Genomic DNA, 14,700 nt, shown 5'->3' on the forward strand with positions numbered 1-14,700 from the left:
GCAAATCAATGGCAGATGCAGTACAGTTTGGATAAATGTAAGGTTACTTACTTTGGAAGCAAAAACTAGAAGGCAGATTACTACCTGAATGGCTTTAAATTGTGAGAGGGGAGTATGCAGCGGGATCTGAATGTCATTGTTCACCAGCCACTGAAGGTAAGTATGCGGGTGCAATAGGCGGTAAAGAAGGCAAATGGTATGTTGGCCTTTATTGCAAGAGGTTTAGAGTACAGGAGCAGAGATGTGTTGTTGCAGTCATGCAGGGCCTTGGTGAGACGACACCTAGAATATTGTGTGCAATTTTGGTCTCCTTTTCTGAGGAAGGATGCTCTTGCTGTGAGGGAGGTGCAGCAAAGATTTACCAGGCTGATTGCGAGGTTGGTGGGACTGACATATGAGGAGAGATTGACGAGTTAGGATTGTTTTTGCTGGAGTTCAGACAAATAAGGAGGGATCACACGGAGACTTATAAAAATTCTAACAGGACTAGATAGGCTAGATGTAGGGAGGATGTTCCCAATGGTGGGTACATCCAGAACCAGGGGTCACAGTCTGAGGATTCGGGGTTAACCATTTAGGACAGAGATGAGGGGATATTTCTTCACCCAAAGAGTAGTGAGCCTGTGGAATTAGTACCATAAGAAGTAGTTGATGCCACAACATTGAATGTATTCAAGAGATGGCTAGATATAGCACTTGGGGTGAATGGGATCAAAAGTTACGGGGAGAGAGCAGGATTAGGCTATTGAGTTGGATGATCAGCCATGGTCGTGATGAATGGCAGAGCAGGTTCAAAGGGCCAAATGACCACCTCCTGCTCTTATCTTCTATGTTTCTATGTTGAAATTCCTCAGATAGCCTTTACTATAAGACCATCCTTAATCTGGTCAATAGAAGGACATGAATAGCATGCTCTTTGTTTGGCTCTTGAATGCTAACGTAAGAACTGTATTGAAAAACAGATTATTATACTCATTTTCCAGCATTTCTTTACTAACATGATTTGTTTAATCCATATGTGGATTAAAATCACTCAAAGGTATCACTGTCCTCTTCTACAAGCCCTTTTTCCTCCAAACCCTGTCCTACAGCGTAACTACTATTTGGGGATCCGTAAACTAATTCCTCAAGTTGAATTTGAGGTTACTCTTTCCTTGTCTCAACCCAAAGCAATTCTACATCTTGACCTTTAGAACTAAGGTCATCTCAACATTGTAATGATGTTATCCTCAATTAACATAGCTACCCACCACCGTTTCCGAGCTTCCTGTCCTTCCAAATATTATGTACTCTTGAATATTATCCTTTATCATCTTACAGCCATGTCTCTATAATGACTATTAGAACAAACATATCTATTTCTAGCTGTCAGTTTATTAATTTTGTTTCAAATGCAAGCACTTTAGATACAGAGCCTTAGTTCTGTCTTTTTACTATTTTTGTAACCATTAGCCTTATTTCTTGGCAGTTTGTACCCTCTATCTCTCCTTGCCATTGATATAACATTATTACCCTTATTATTAAGTGTATGAGGAGTCTTCTAGACTTGAAATGTTACCTAGCTCCGTCTCCATGGATGTTGCCTCACTTGCTATTATTTCCAGCACTTTTTGTTTTCAGTACAGATTCCAGTATCTGCAATAATTTGCTCTTACCCTTATTATTATCTTGCTTTCTTGTCTTGTCCTCTCTCTTTAATTTATCACATTTCATCAACAGACTATTTCATTCCAACATTTAGTTTAAAGAACTCTGCACTCCCCTAGTTATATGATCTGCAAGCACACTGGTCTCACCAGATTGATGTCAATGCCACATTCAGCTAGTGAAATGTAGCTTATCAACTAGTAGGACACCTCAGACAGTAACTGCTCAGTGGAAGTTTGCTGTTTGATTTATCCAAAGTAATGATGAGTGCTTTTGGCTGTCATTCTTAATGCAAAATCTGGTCCAATAAGTGTTTATTTCTTATTCCATTTTTCTACTGTTCCACAAGATTTTAACTGGTGAATATTGTATGAATGAATCCAACTACTCATTTTTAATCCTGCACAGCAGAACAGGTTTTGGGCACCTGCAATGCTTGTATGATCTTTATAAACCAGGCTGCTGATTTTAAACAAAATATATGAATAATATATTATCTAATTTTAAGAGAAAGCATTGTTGACAATATTACCCCTATAGTTAAATAAAATTTAGGAATTCCTGTACAACACAATTTCAAATTGCCACAAAGAATTGTGTTTTGTTTTCTTCAGTCAATTTCTGTGACTTTGAATACAATTGGTTGGAGACTAGTTTAAAGAAGTTACTTATTTCAGCTAGCTGAATGAACACTTAAGTTTTATCATGACAATTATGCTTTTGTGTGGGCTACCACTATCCCATAGTAATTTAGCTCCCTCACTTCTGGGTTTCATCATTTATTTCATCACAATAAACACTGTCCAAATTCCAAAGACTGTTCGAACCAAAACTGCATCTTCATTGTAGAAAATTTATTTTGGTGGATGGCAACAGATGTAAGATGTGAATAGGTCTCTAGATATACTAACCTATTCTCCTTTTCTTCAATGGTGAGCCTTTGGTGATTGAAGGGAGTTGTGTAGGTGTATTTACTAGGAAGCTAGATAAGGTCATGATAACAAAACAACAAAAGGATAGGACGATAGGATAAGATGAAGTCAGGTGGGCTAAGGCTTGTGTTGTAGAAACACCGACATTTACCCATTGGCTTATGGCCTTGTTCTCTGCCATAAATGCCATGTAAAAGTTGAAGGAAAAAATATGAAGGCTTGTGAACATACTGCTTAAATCTCAGGTTGACAATGTGATGGCTTGCTGGGTTCTTTTGGGATCTCTATTCTCAAGAACCTGTGGACACCAGTTTTTAAGTCCATGTTTTAAAGTCAAATGTTTTGCACCGTTGTGTTTATATCTAACTCTTGTTTTGTTTTGTGTTAAAGCTCTGCATGCCCAAAGGACTTTCCTTTAAAACACAGTCTGACAACCGAGATCCACAATTCCATTCATTTATCATCACCCGAGAAGATGGTTCCCGCACCTATGGATTTGCCCTCACATTTTATGAAGAGGTGGCTAGTAAACAGATCTGCAGTGCAATGCAAACTTTGTATCACATGCATAATGCAGAACAATATGACATCCTTCATACTTCGTCTACAATCTGCATAAACTCTTCTGAGAGTAACTCTGATAACTGCAGTGATATACCTACTGGCATGACAAAACTACAGCGTTTCAATTCTTATGATATTAGCAAGGACACTTTGTACGTTTCGAAATGCATTTGCTTGATTGCACCGATGCCTTTCATGCAAGCTTGTAAGAAGGTGCTTGAGCAACTCCATCAAGCTGTGACTTCTCTTCAACCTCCACCTTTACCACTAGAAAGTTATGTTTACAACATACTGTACGAGGTGCCTTTGCCACCAGCAGGGAGGTCCTTAAAATTTCTGGGTGTATACGGTCCCATTGTTTGTCAAAGGCCAAGCACCAATGAGTTACCACTCTTTGACTTTCCAATTAATGAGATGTTTGAACTATTGGGTCTGGAAAATGTACTACAGCTCTTCACCTGTGCATTGCTGGAAATTCAAATCCTGCTGTATTCCCAACGTAAGTCCATCATTCATAATTCATTTTACATTTGATAGAAGTACCAGCAAGTGCTGCAGAAAATAGTCGTAGACCTGCAAGATTACAGAGGTGATGATTTATGATATTGATCATGATGTTCTCATCCTATTCTAACTGGGAAGTATTGATTCAGTTTCAGTATTAAAATAGAGAAGGAAAATACAGAATCACAAACACAATAAGAAGAGCAAATAATGGAAAGACTTAAGGGAAAATGAATAAATTGGAACAAAATTAACTGATGAAACATTGGTAAATATAGATGCATCAACTTGATATGGCGGAATAGGGCTGCATCTTAAGTTCCGTAAGTTAAAAGTTTGGATAATATTTCAGTTTTAAAAACTTTTAGTATATGTTAAAGTTGAATCCAGTGACAAAAATTGGAAGAATTATTGTGTGTAGAGAATTAAAGGCAAATGTGAAAAATAAGCTTCCAGCCAACCCAATGGAGAAAAGAAACATATTTTCTGGAAGCCTTCAGAAGCTTGTGAACGAAGACTTAGAAGGACAATTAGATGATAACTAGTTGATAGCATGAGTAAACAAATTATTCATAAAATTAGTGTGTTCAGGTGATAGGACCGTCAGTATTTTGAAGTGATTATGCGAGGCATAGTCAAGGGGGTTAAACATGGTGTTAGATCTTCAGAAGATTGGCAATCGTTGTCTCATTGCCATTCCACTGGAAAATCCCCTGACTTGATGTTGTTCCACATTTCTTCCAGAACCTTCTGAGTCTGGCTTTTCCAAAAATGTGGAGTACAGCACCCTTGGGAAATGCTGGCAAAGCAGAGTAGATTTGGGAGGAAGACAGGATTCGTCCCCTTTCTTTATGGAACTAGCTGCTGTGTGGTAAATTTCAATGACCTGTCTTTGATTATGAGTGGACGGGTGTGTAGATGAATGAGTGAGTCAGTATGTAGATGAAGTAGTGATGGCATGGTCAGCAGGATGGTTAGGCTGGTGTTCAGGCAGCTGAGGGGTTAGTTGGGTTTGTGTGAGTGATTAAGATGTCAGTTCTGGAGTTACTCAAGAATTCAATTTTGTTTTAATCCGTTTAATGTTTTCTTGCTAAAGATCAATGGAATTACATTGGAACTGCCTGCGAATGTCACTGACTCTATTGCAGTGGGAGATTTGAGAATCTTCGAGCATGAATCACAATGAATTAGCATACATGTTCAGTAAGTGATAGGGAAGATAAATGGAAAGCTGCCCTTTACTCAAACGGAAAGGAGTATAAAAATAGCTAAGTCTTGTCCCTTTGTCCACCTTTGCCTAGTTAACTCAAATAGCCTTTACACATGGATGGAATCTAATCATTTGATTATTTTGTACTGTCAAATCCTATGTTAACATTTGTGTCAGATTGTTATGATTGTAGACTTCTGGCAACATATGACAATATTCTGTGAGTTATCTAAGTTTATTCCACTATGCTATTATTTCACCTGATTTTGGAGCTTTTTGTATGTGATTTTATTTACTAATTTTAAGCATTAGTTTGTAGCCACCCAGATTCACTTCTGGGTTTTGATTAGTAGCCAAACATTGCTCCAGCCTGGATACCAGTGCTCGTGTTTATCAACTCATTTTGTGGCAAGCTGGTTTGGTAGGTAGGATTTCTTTTTCCATCCTAAACAATTTTGTGAGACTTGAAACTCCACCATTACAGTGACCTTGGCTTTTTAATCTTCCTGCCTTCTTCTCACCCTTGATTTTAACCTCTGGATTTTGCCAATTCTTTGCTTTTCTACCAGTGATTTAAACATCTGTTTCTCCCACATGCTGGCCAAACAGTAAACTCTAACAAGCTGAATCTTTGCAGACATTTAGTGGCAGACAGGTACATAGAATTATTGCTTAACTATCTTAACAAACACCAAACCTAAGATTTTAAATGAATGTTTGGTTAAGAAAAATGAACTTTCAAGTTTCGTTGAGTGATGCTCCTGCTTGCCATGGGAAGCTTGCTTGGCGGTGGTACAGGTATAATATTGTATCGATAACCTTCTCCATTCCTCTATTTTATCCAACATTATATTTATTTCCAAAAACATCAGAAGTGTTATGCTGTATTTTGCAAAACACTGTGCAATCATTTGCAAACATCCCCATTCCTGATCTTTTATGGAGAAAAGTAATTGATAAAATAGCTGAAGATAAATTGTACTACCCTGAGAAACCCCTGTGGTAAATTATTACTAAACATGCTTCCTGGTTTTGAAAATTAATTTTATATTTGTAATCTTGTCAAATTTTTGCATAACTAAGCATTCAACATCTTTAAGTACTTTTCTTTTCAAAAGTGTGCATCTTTGTTTTAGCTTCTATCTTTATTGCAGTCCAGTCTTTATTTCACCATGTGAAAATTGAATTGAAACATGAAAGATTTTAAATGCTTTTCACTTGAAGTTAACAGTGCATGAATAATTTAATGGATGCCCACTTGCTAACCTCACTGTTACTGCACAGCAAGATGTGCCCTTATTTCAGTACCAGATTTCAACTGCTTTGGGGAAGAATGAACTTCCTAACTAGAGATCACTCGACCTTTCTTAAAGGGCAGTAGAGTGTGTTCTTGCTTCCTTGCTGACTTCAAACATTTCAAGCCAATATAAGTATTGTTCAGTATATCATAATCCAGTGATTACACGATAACTGATTGTCAAATTCAATTCACTCCTGCATATTGAAGTCAACTGATTCTTCAGTGAGTTGACTAGTTAATATTGGATATTAACTCTATTCAGTAAATTAGCTTCTACATGCAAGCGGTTAGTCATGTTCTGGATTATACACAACTATTACAGTGCATGAATTGATTATTTGGATGGTTTTCATGTCACTATAGTCTTCTGGGATTTTTGAATGATGAATCTCTCTTGTAAGTGTTATTCTTTTGACATTAGTCCTCTGGACTGATTCCTGCACCACCAAAACTCATACAAACTCATCTGGCCTTACTCTCGTTTTCCTGAATCTCATGGAATTTTGCATTCAACTGACAAACCTCCTTTACTTGTAACTGGTTCATGCAGTCTTACAATCTGACTTCTATAACTACTTTGCTAGGTAAAGATTGCCACAGAAGGAAAATAAATGGTGACAGAAAACTATATTGTAATAAAAACAGAGAATCTAAGATGAAGAGCTGTACCAAATGCTCATTAATGTACATTAATTAGAACAAAATCCTTTCTATTCTATTGATTGACTGACATTTGTTGGAAGAATTCACCTTTATCAGGTGTCAGTCAGTTGGGGAGTTGCAGGTGGAGGGAAGAGGAGAGTGAGGCCATGCGAAGAAGGGAAGTGAGGATGCAGGAAGGGGAGGGGGCGCGGAGGGAAATGAGGACATGAAAATGGTGGAGTGAGGATATGTCAGGGGACATTCCCCACCTCCCTGCAATTATAACCACATCCCGTTTAAACCTGAACTGGAACCCATTTAAACGTTCAGATTCAAGGATTGCCTGATACGATTGCACTGGTGTAAGCAAATGCAATTCTTAAAGGGCAAGTGTCGGCCTAAAAGGGCTGCTATAATCACAATTTGAGTGAGTCAAGGAGATGTATGTAATATAAACTACGCTCACCTGCACTGAAATTGCCATTTTATCTAAAGACATTAAAACAAAGAAATATGAGTCAGCATCCAGAAATGCATATTTCCTGTCTTAATGCACATTTATGTGATAATTTCATATATTTGGAGAAGAAAGGCTTGCTTGACAGCCAGCTTGGAAAGTCAATGGAATCAGGCAATGGAAATTTACAAATGAAGCATATTTGGGTAGTTGCCCTTTATGCACAGCAGCAAAAAGAAAATATGAAGTTGTTATGAGTGAGAAATTATTCAGCCTCTTTCTCTATTTTTGTCAACTTCTCTGAAAACTGCACCTAATTATAAAGCAAATTAGCAAGCAGCTGTTCACTGATAACTCAAAGATACCTGCAAGCATCGTCACTAGTCAACAAATAAACAACCATGGTTTTATCTTAAAAATCTAACCACTCAAGGACTCTAAGGACATTTTGAACAGCATTGACTTTATTCTTCTTGTCTATACCAGATACCCTGTCTCTCTTGTAAATTTATTATTTGTGTTTAATGTTGCATTTTAATTTTTCTTAGTGAGGTTAGCTGCCTAATCATATTTTTGTACTGTATATAAATGTAACACAAATAAGGTTTATGGATTTCATTAACTTGAAGATCTCTGGTGGGTTTATGTGAAATTAAATTACTATATTCAGTACAAAATAACCTCGGCACAGATTGTGTCTGGAGTACTACATGACATAGAGTCTGTGGTCATGACAATATCGGAGTATGCATGGTGATCACTTAAGGAACAAAACTCTAAAGATGACAATATAACAACCCCCTTTTTTTTCCAATATAACTGTCATGTATTACAAGTAAAAACACAGATGTTAGGTAATAATCAAATAACTTCACAGCGAGAGGAATTCTGAAATTTGTAAGTCTGAGAGTCCATATATTGTTTCAGCAGTTTGACAAGTCTTATGGTGTAAACTTCTGAAAGTAGGGAGATTTTGCTTAGCTGCTGTGCGTCTGCAGATATGTCTTAAGAATGTTAATTATTATCCTGGTGTTCTATCACAATGTTGTGGCCTAGGTGTGTTCATTTGTGTTAACTGTACATAATTGACATATTGAACACATCTGAGTTGGCTTCTGTTCCTCTACAGTGTTGCTCCAAGTGTCATGATTTCATAAAGTCTAGGCTCACAGTCCTCTTTGGAAACCTCTGCAAAAAAGTGTTTCCTTGGAGGGTGTTAGACTCTGACCTGCCCTTTATGTAACTGAAGTGGTTCTGCAGGATAAATGCTGGTCTTGTATCATTTTCAGCCTTGTCTGATGAGAATTCTATCCTGCATGTTTGAGAAAATGAATAAGTTTGGGCTGGCAATATTGTTCTCATTTGTCTGGCAATGGTGATCCATGTTCATTGGTGTAGCTCTAAGCTGTAATAAAGTAACACCATAATTTTGTGTTGTTGTCATACAATTCAGGTTATGGGTGGGTAGTAAATATGGCAGGTTTGTTAGGATATGGTGAGAAAAGCCACTACGCCTCACAGTGTAAAATCCCTCCAAAAACCTGATGCACTTCTGACTTCTAGAACCATAGAGTCAGACAGTGTGGAAACAGACCCTCTGGTCCAACTAGTCATAGAGTCATAGAGATGTATAGCATGGAAACAGACCCTTTGGTCCAACCCATTCATGCCAATCAGATATCCCAACACAATGTAGTCCCACCTGCCAGCTCCCTCCAACCCTTTCCTATTCATATACCCATCCAAATGCCTTTTAAATGTTGCAATTGTACCTCCACCACTTCCTCTGGCAGCTAATTCCATAACCATACCACCCTCTGTGTGAAAAAGTTGCCCCATAGGTCTCTTTTATATCTTTCCCCTCTCATCCTAAACCTATGCCCTCTAGTTCTGGACTCCCCCACCCCAGGAAAAATACTTTGTCTATTTATCCTATCCATGCCCCTCATGATTTTATAAATCTCTATAAAGTCACCCCTCAGCCTCCGACGCTCCAGGGAGAACAGCCCCAGCCTGTTCAGCCTCTCCCTAAAGCTCAAATCCTTCAACCCTGGCAACATCCTTGTAAATCTTTTCTGAACCCTTTCAAGTTTCACAACATCTTTTCGATAGGAAGGAGACCAGAATTGTATGCAATATTCCAACAGTAGCCTAACCAATGAGGATTTATCCACTTTTATGTGGTCCAAGACAACCTTCCTCCTGTGTAACATGGATATTTTTCAATGTGTCACCATCTATTTCCCTACATTCTATATCTTCCATATCCTGTTCCACAGTTAATACTGATGCAAAATACTCGTTTATTATCTCCCCCATTTTCTGCAGCACCGCACAAAGACCGCCTTGCTGATGTTTGAGAGGCCCTGTTCTCTCCCTAGTTACCCTTTTGTCCTTAATGTATTTGTAAAAACCCTTTGGATTCTCCTTAATTCTATTTGCCAAAGCTATCTCATGTCATCTTTTTGCTCTCCTGATTTCCCTGTTAAGTATACTCCTACTGCCTTTATACTCTTCTAAGGATTCACTCAATCTATCCTGTCTATACCTGACATATGCTTCCTTCTTTTTCTTAACCAAACCCTCAATTTCTTTAGTCATCCAGCTTTCCCTATACCTACCAGCCTTTCCTTTCACCCTGACAGGAATATACTTTGGATTCTCGTTATCGCATTTCTGAAGGCTTCCCATTTTCCAACTGTCCTTTTACCTGTAAACATCTGCCCCCAATCCGCTTTTGAAAGTTTTTGCCTAATACCATCAAAATTGGCCTTTCTCCAATTTAGAACTTCAACTTTTAGATCTGGTCTATCCTTTTCCATCGCTATTTTAAATCTAATAGAATTATGGCCGCTGGCCCCAAAGTGCTCTCCCACTGACACCTCAGTCACCTGCCCTGCCTTACTTCCCGAGAAATACGTCAAATTTTGCACCTTCTCTAGTAGGTACATCCACATACTAAATCAAATGTATGTGGAAATTGTCTTGTAAACACTTAACAAATTCCTCTCCATCTAAACCCTTAACACTATGCCAGTCCCAGTCAATGTTTGGAAAATTAAAATCCCCTACCATTACCACCCTATTATTCTTACAGATAACTGAGATCTCCTTATAAGTTTGTTTCTCAATTTCCCTCTGACTATTAGGGGGTCTGTAATACAATCCCAATAAGGTGATCATCCCTTTCTTATTTCTTAGTTCCCCCCAATTAACTTCCCTGGATGTATTTCCAGGAATATCCTCCCTCAGTACAGCTGTAATGCTATCCCTTATCAAAAATGTCACTCCCCCCTCCTCTCTTGCCTCCCTTTCTATCCTTCCTGTAGCATTTGTATCCTGGAACATTAAGCTGCCATGCCACATCAGCCATGTTCCTAAACTAAATAAGTTCCACCTGCCTGTGTTTGGCTCATATCCTTCCAAACCTTTCCTATTCATGTACTCATGTACTTAATCTCTTTTCAACATTGCAACTGTACGTGCATCCACCACTTCCTCGGGAAGTTCATTCCATACATAAACCACTCTGCGTAAAGTGATTGGCCCTCACCAGCCTCAACATGATATTCCAACTCCTATACTCAAGGGTCTGAGCAATGAAGGCAAGAGTGCTAAATGCCTTCTTAACCACCTTATCTAACTTTGCAAATTTAAAAGAATCATATAACTGAACCCCGAGGTCTGTCTGATCTACACACCATCCAGGGTCCTACCATTAACTGCATAAGTCCTGCCCTTGTTTTTTTTGCCAAAATGCAAAACCTATCGTTTATCCCAATTAAACTCCATCTGCCACTCTTCAGCCCATTGACCCAATTGATCAAGATCTCTTTGTAATCTTAAATAGCCATCTCCGCTGTCCAAAAAAGTAAGATTCAGCCCATATTTTCATCTTGTAATCAAAATCATTCACAAAAAAATCAAAGAAAAGGGAAAACAACATTCATTTGAGAGGAGAGTACTGATCGATTGGAAAATGGACTTTGATTGTTAAAGGCATTTCCATAGAGCATGTGTGGTTAATGATGAGACTGTTAACTGTCAAGCTTTGTTGAAAATTTTAAAGCCGGGAGATTGAATCTGACTCTGTTTGGTCAGACATAATGTTGAGAAACACATTGAAGAATGACTGGCATTTATTTTGTTAATTGAAGCGGGCACAGTGTGAGGCATATTCTTTTATGTCTGCAAATAACAACATCCTGTATATCAGTTTATGTAGCTTCAGCACACTTATATAGGCCGAACTGTGATCCAGTTTGACAATCCTAAACAAAGACTGAAATTGCTGCAGCACCTCAGCAGGTCTGGCAGTATCAGTGGAGAGAAAGCAGAGTCAATGCTTTAGGTTCAGAGACCCTTGTTCAAAGACTCTTAAATTAGTTGTCTATGTAAATAATTGTGCATTTGGGATTATTTAGCAAATGCTGTTCACATCTAATATAGGACACTCCATTTAGAATTTTGCAAATACAAGATGGATAAGTATAGTCATACCTTGTTGTGAACAATCAAAATGATATGCTGTTTGATATGCTAGGTTTTTACACTTACAATCTATGTACACCTAATATCACACCAGCAATGTGCCTCCTTACACATATGTGACACAACATTCTAGATGTAAGTTTGCTCACTGAGCTGGAAGGTTTGTTTTCAGACGTTTTGTCACCATGGTAGGTAACATAATCAGTGAGCCTCTGGTGAAGCACTGGTGGTATGACCTGCTTTTTATTTAGGTGTTTCAGTTTTCTTGGGCTGGTGACATCATTTCCGGTGGCAATGTCATTTCCTGTTCTTTTTCTCAGGGGATGGTAAATGGATCCAAATCCATGCATTTGTTCCGGTTAGAATGCCATGCTTCTAAGAATTCCCACGTGTGTCTCTGTTTGGTTTGTCCTAGGATGGATGTGTTGTCTCAGTTGAAGTGGTATCCTCCCTCATACGCATGTAAGGTACTAGTGAGAGCTGATCATGTCTTTTTGTGGCTAGTTGATGTTCATGTATCCTGGTGGCTAGTTTTCTGCCTGTTTGTCCAATGTAGTGTTTGTTCTAGTTCTTGCAAGGTACATTAGTTTTGCTTCTTGTCTCTACAGGGTCTTTCAAGTTCATAATCTGCTGTTTTATTGTCTTTATGGGTTACTTTGATGCATAGAGATCTGAGTAGTCTGGCAGTCATTTCTGTGATGTGTTTGATGTAAAGGAGAATGGCTAGGGTTTCTGGATGTGTTTTGTCTGCTTGTTTTGAGTTTGTTGTGAAATCAGTGGACTGTGTTCATTGGTATCAATTCTTTTTGAATACACTGTATAGGTGATTTTCCTCTGCCTTTTGTAGTTTATCTATGCTGCAGTGTGTGATGGAATCGTTGAAATAATGTTCTGCTGCAGCTTCATTTGTAAATGTTGGAATGATTGCTTCTGTAGTTCAGTATTTGGGAAATGTGAACAAGCAATTAGATTTTGGGGTAAGTGGCCAATACAAGTTTATAGAGAAAAATATGAAGTCAAATTCTTTGTGGCAAGATTGTTAAATACATTTACTGATCTGGATATCTATATAGGTTTTAGAAAACTGTATTATTGAAGAAAATATGACACTAAAGACTTTATCAGGAAGATTTGCAAACAGATCGCTCTTAAAAAGTATTTACAGTACAGAAACAGCTATTCATCCTAACAGATCAAAAATGGTGTTTAATTTCAAGTTAGCCTTCTCCTTGTCCATCGTCTTCCCATCATAGAGTAATAATAGTAGTGATACAGATTAAAAAAGAAACAAGGCACTGGATCTAATTTTTACAAGTATAGTATTAAAAAACACAAGCTAAAGTTAATGTGTAAGAAAATTTGGCTAGGCCACATATGGAGTACCTTGAACAGTTCCAGTCTCAATATTATATGCAGCATATGGTGATAAAGGTGCAAGGCGCAAAAAAAGATTTACCTGAATGATCTTAGAACTGGGATTATACCTGTTAAATAACATTTAAAAATGTTATTTAACAGCAGATCAAGTCTACCTGAAAAGGGAAGATTGAGGAATGACCTATTAAAAGATCTCACATTTATGAATGGGTTTTATGGGTTAGGTGGCAAGAGGATAATTCCACTTACTGAGCAGACCACAACTACTATAGATTGTACTGTATATGTTGATCTGGCATATAAAATAGCCTGATTTTTCTGGTACCACAAATCCTCTTTAGACTTCTACTGAATGAATCATATTGAATTCCCACCCCCAAACAATGATTTTGCTGCTGTGAAATGCTATACTTTCATTAAGAATTGGCTCCAATTTTTAACTAAACAAGGCATATATTATTTCACCTTTTTAAAATTGATGCATGAGATCAGAGTGGGCGCTGCTGTGTTACCAAGGAAACACATTAATTTTAAAGACACACCTATGTAGAGCAGACCATTTGTACTGACGAATAGAGATGTTTTCTAATAAAAACAACAAGGTATTAAGCTGTTTTTGAATTAAATGTTATAATATTTGCTAACTTTTCAAATAACTATATGGTAGTGAACAAAATTGGTGTTAATGAAAAACTGGAGAAAGAATGGAACAAGATATCAAGATCAAATGTGGCATGAGATCAGGAGTAGCCAATAACATAATCTTGAAAAGTATATATCAGAATATGTGCTCGAACACCTGTATGGTTACATTACCACAGAGAAGAATGCACTTAAGTGAACTAAATCAAACCCTGAATCCAGCAAAGATTTCAAAGCAGCAGCAAGTTGGAGTAGTATCTTTGCGTAAAGTAAATTTCTGGTGTTGTTGCAGAAGGTCAAGATTGCTCAGAGAGATCTCTATACCAGAATTATGAATTTTGATTAGACTGCAGCAAAAACATAAGTGTTCACTTGTCACATTAGCAACATGAATGAGATGCCTCTGAATTTCAATATGTCCATCAAGACCTGTGGAGTGGAAAGGTTTGAAAACCATTCTAATGAAAGTCCTGGATGTAAGAATTATGTTTTTGTTTATTCATGGGATGTGGATATGACTGGTCATTTATTATCCATCCCTGCACATTCTCCCCGTGTCTGCATGGGTTTTCTCCGAGTGCTTCGGTTTTCTCCCACAGTCCATAAATGTGCAAGTTAGGTGAATTGGCCATGCTAAATTGCCTGTAGTGTTAGGTGAAAGGGTAAATGTAGGGGAATGGGTCTGGGTGGGTGTGCTTCGGTGGGTTGGTGTGGACTTGTTGGGCTGAAGGGCCTGTTTCCATACTGTAAGTAATCTAATCTAATCTCTAATTACTCTGAGGGCAGTTAAGTGTCAACCACATCGTTGTAGGTCTGGAGTCAATGTCATGTGAGCCTTGTCACCTGGAAAAAGACCCTCGGCTCAACTTGTCCATGCTGACCAGGTTTACCAAGCTGAACAAGCTCTATTTGCCAGTATTTGGCCCATATCCCT

General features: G+C 38.0%; 1 protein-coding gene across 3 annotated transcripts in view; it reads left to right on the forward strand.

Moving 5' to 3' along the window:
• Positions 1-14,700, forward strand: part of dennd5a (DENN/MADD domain containing 5A) — a 268,461-nt gene that overhangs the window by 56,633 nt on the left and 197,128 nt on the right. For all 3 annotated transcript variants that reach the window (XM_060838913.1, XM_060838915.1, XM_060838914.1), the window contains one exon: positions 2,970-3,642. In XM_060838913.1, the coding sequence (XP_060694896.1) occupies positions 2,970-3,642 (673 nt within the window). The remainder of the gene's footprint in view (positions 1-2,969; positions 3,643-14,700) is intronic.

The sequence above is a fragment of the Hemiscyllium ocellatum genome, chromosome 18 (assembly GCF_020745735.1).
Source record: "Hemiscyllium ocellatum isolate sHemOce1 chromosome 18, sHemOce1.pat.X.cur, whole genome shotgun sequence".
In the NCBI taxonomy this organism is placed as follows: domain Eukaryota; kingdom Metazoa; phylum Chordata; class Chondrichthyes; order Orectolobiformes; family Hemiscylliidae; genus Hemiscyllium; species Hemiscyllium ocellatum.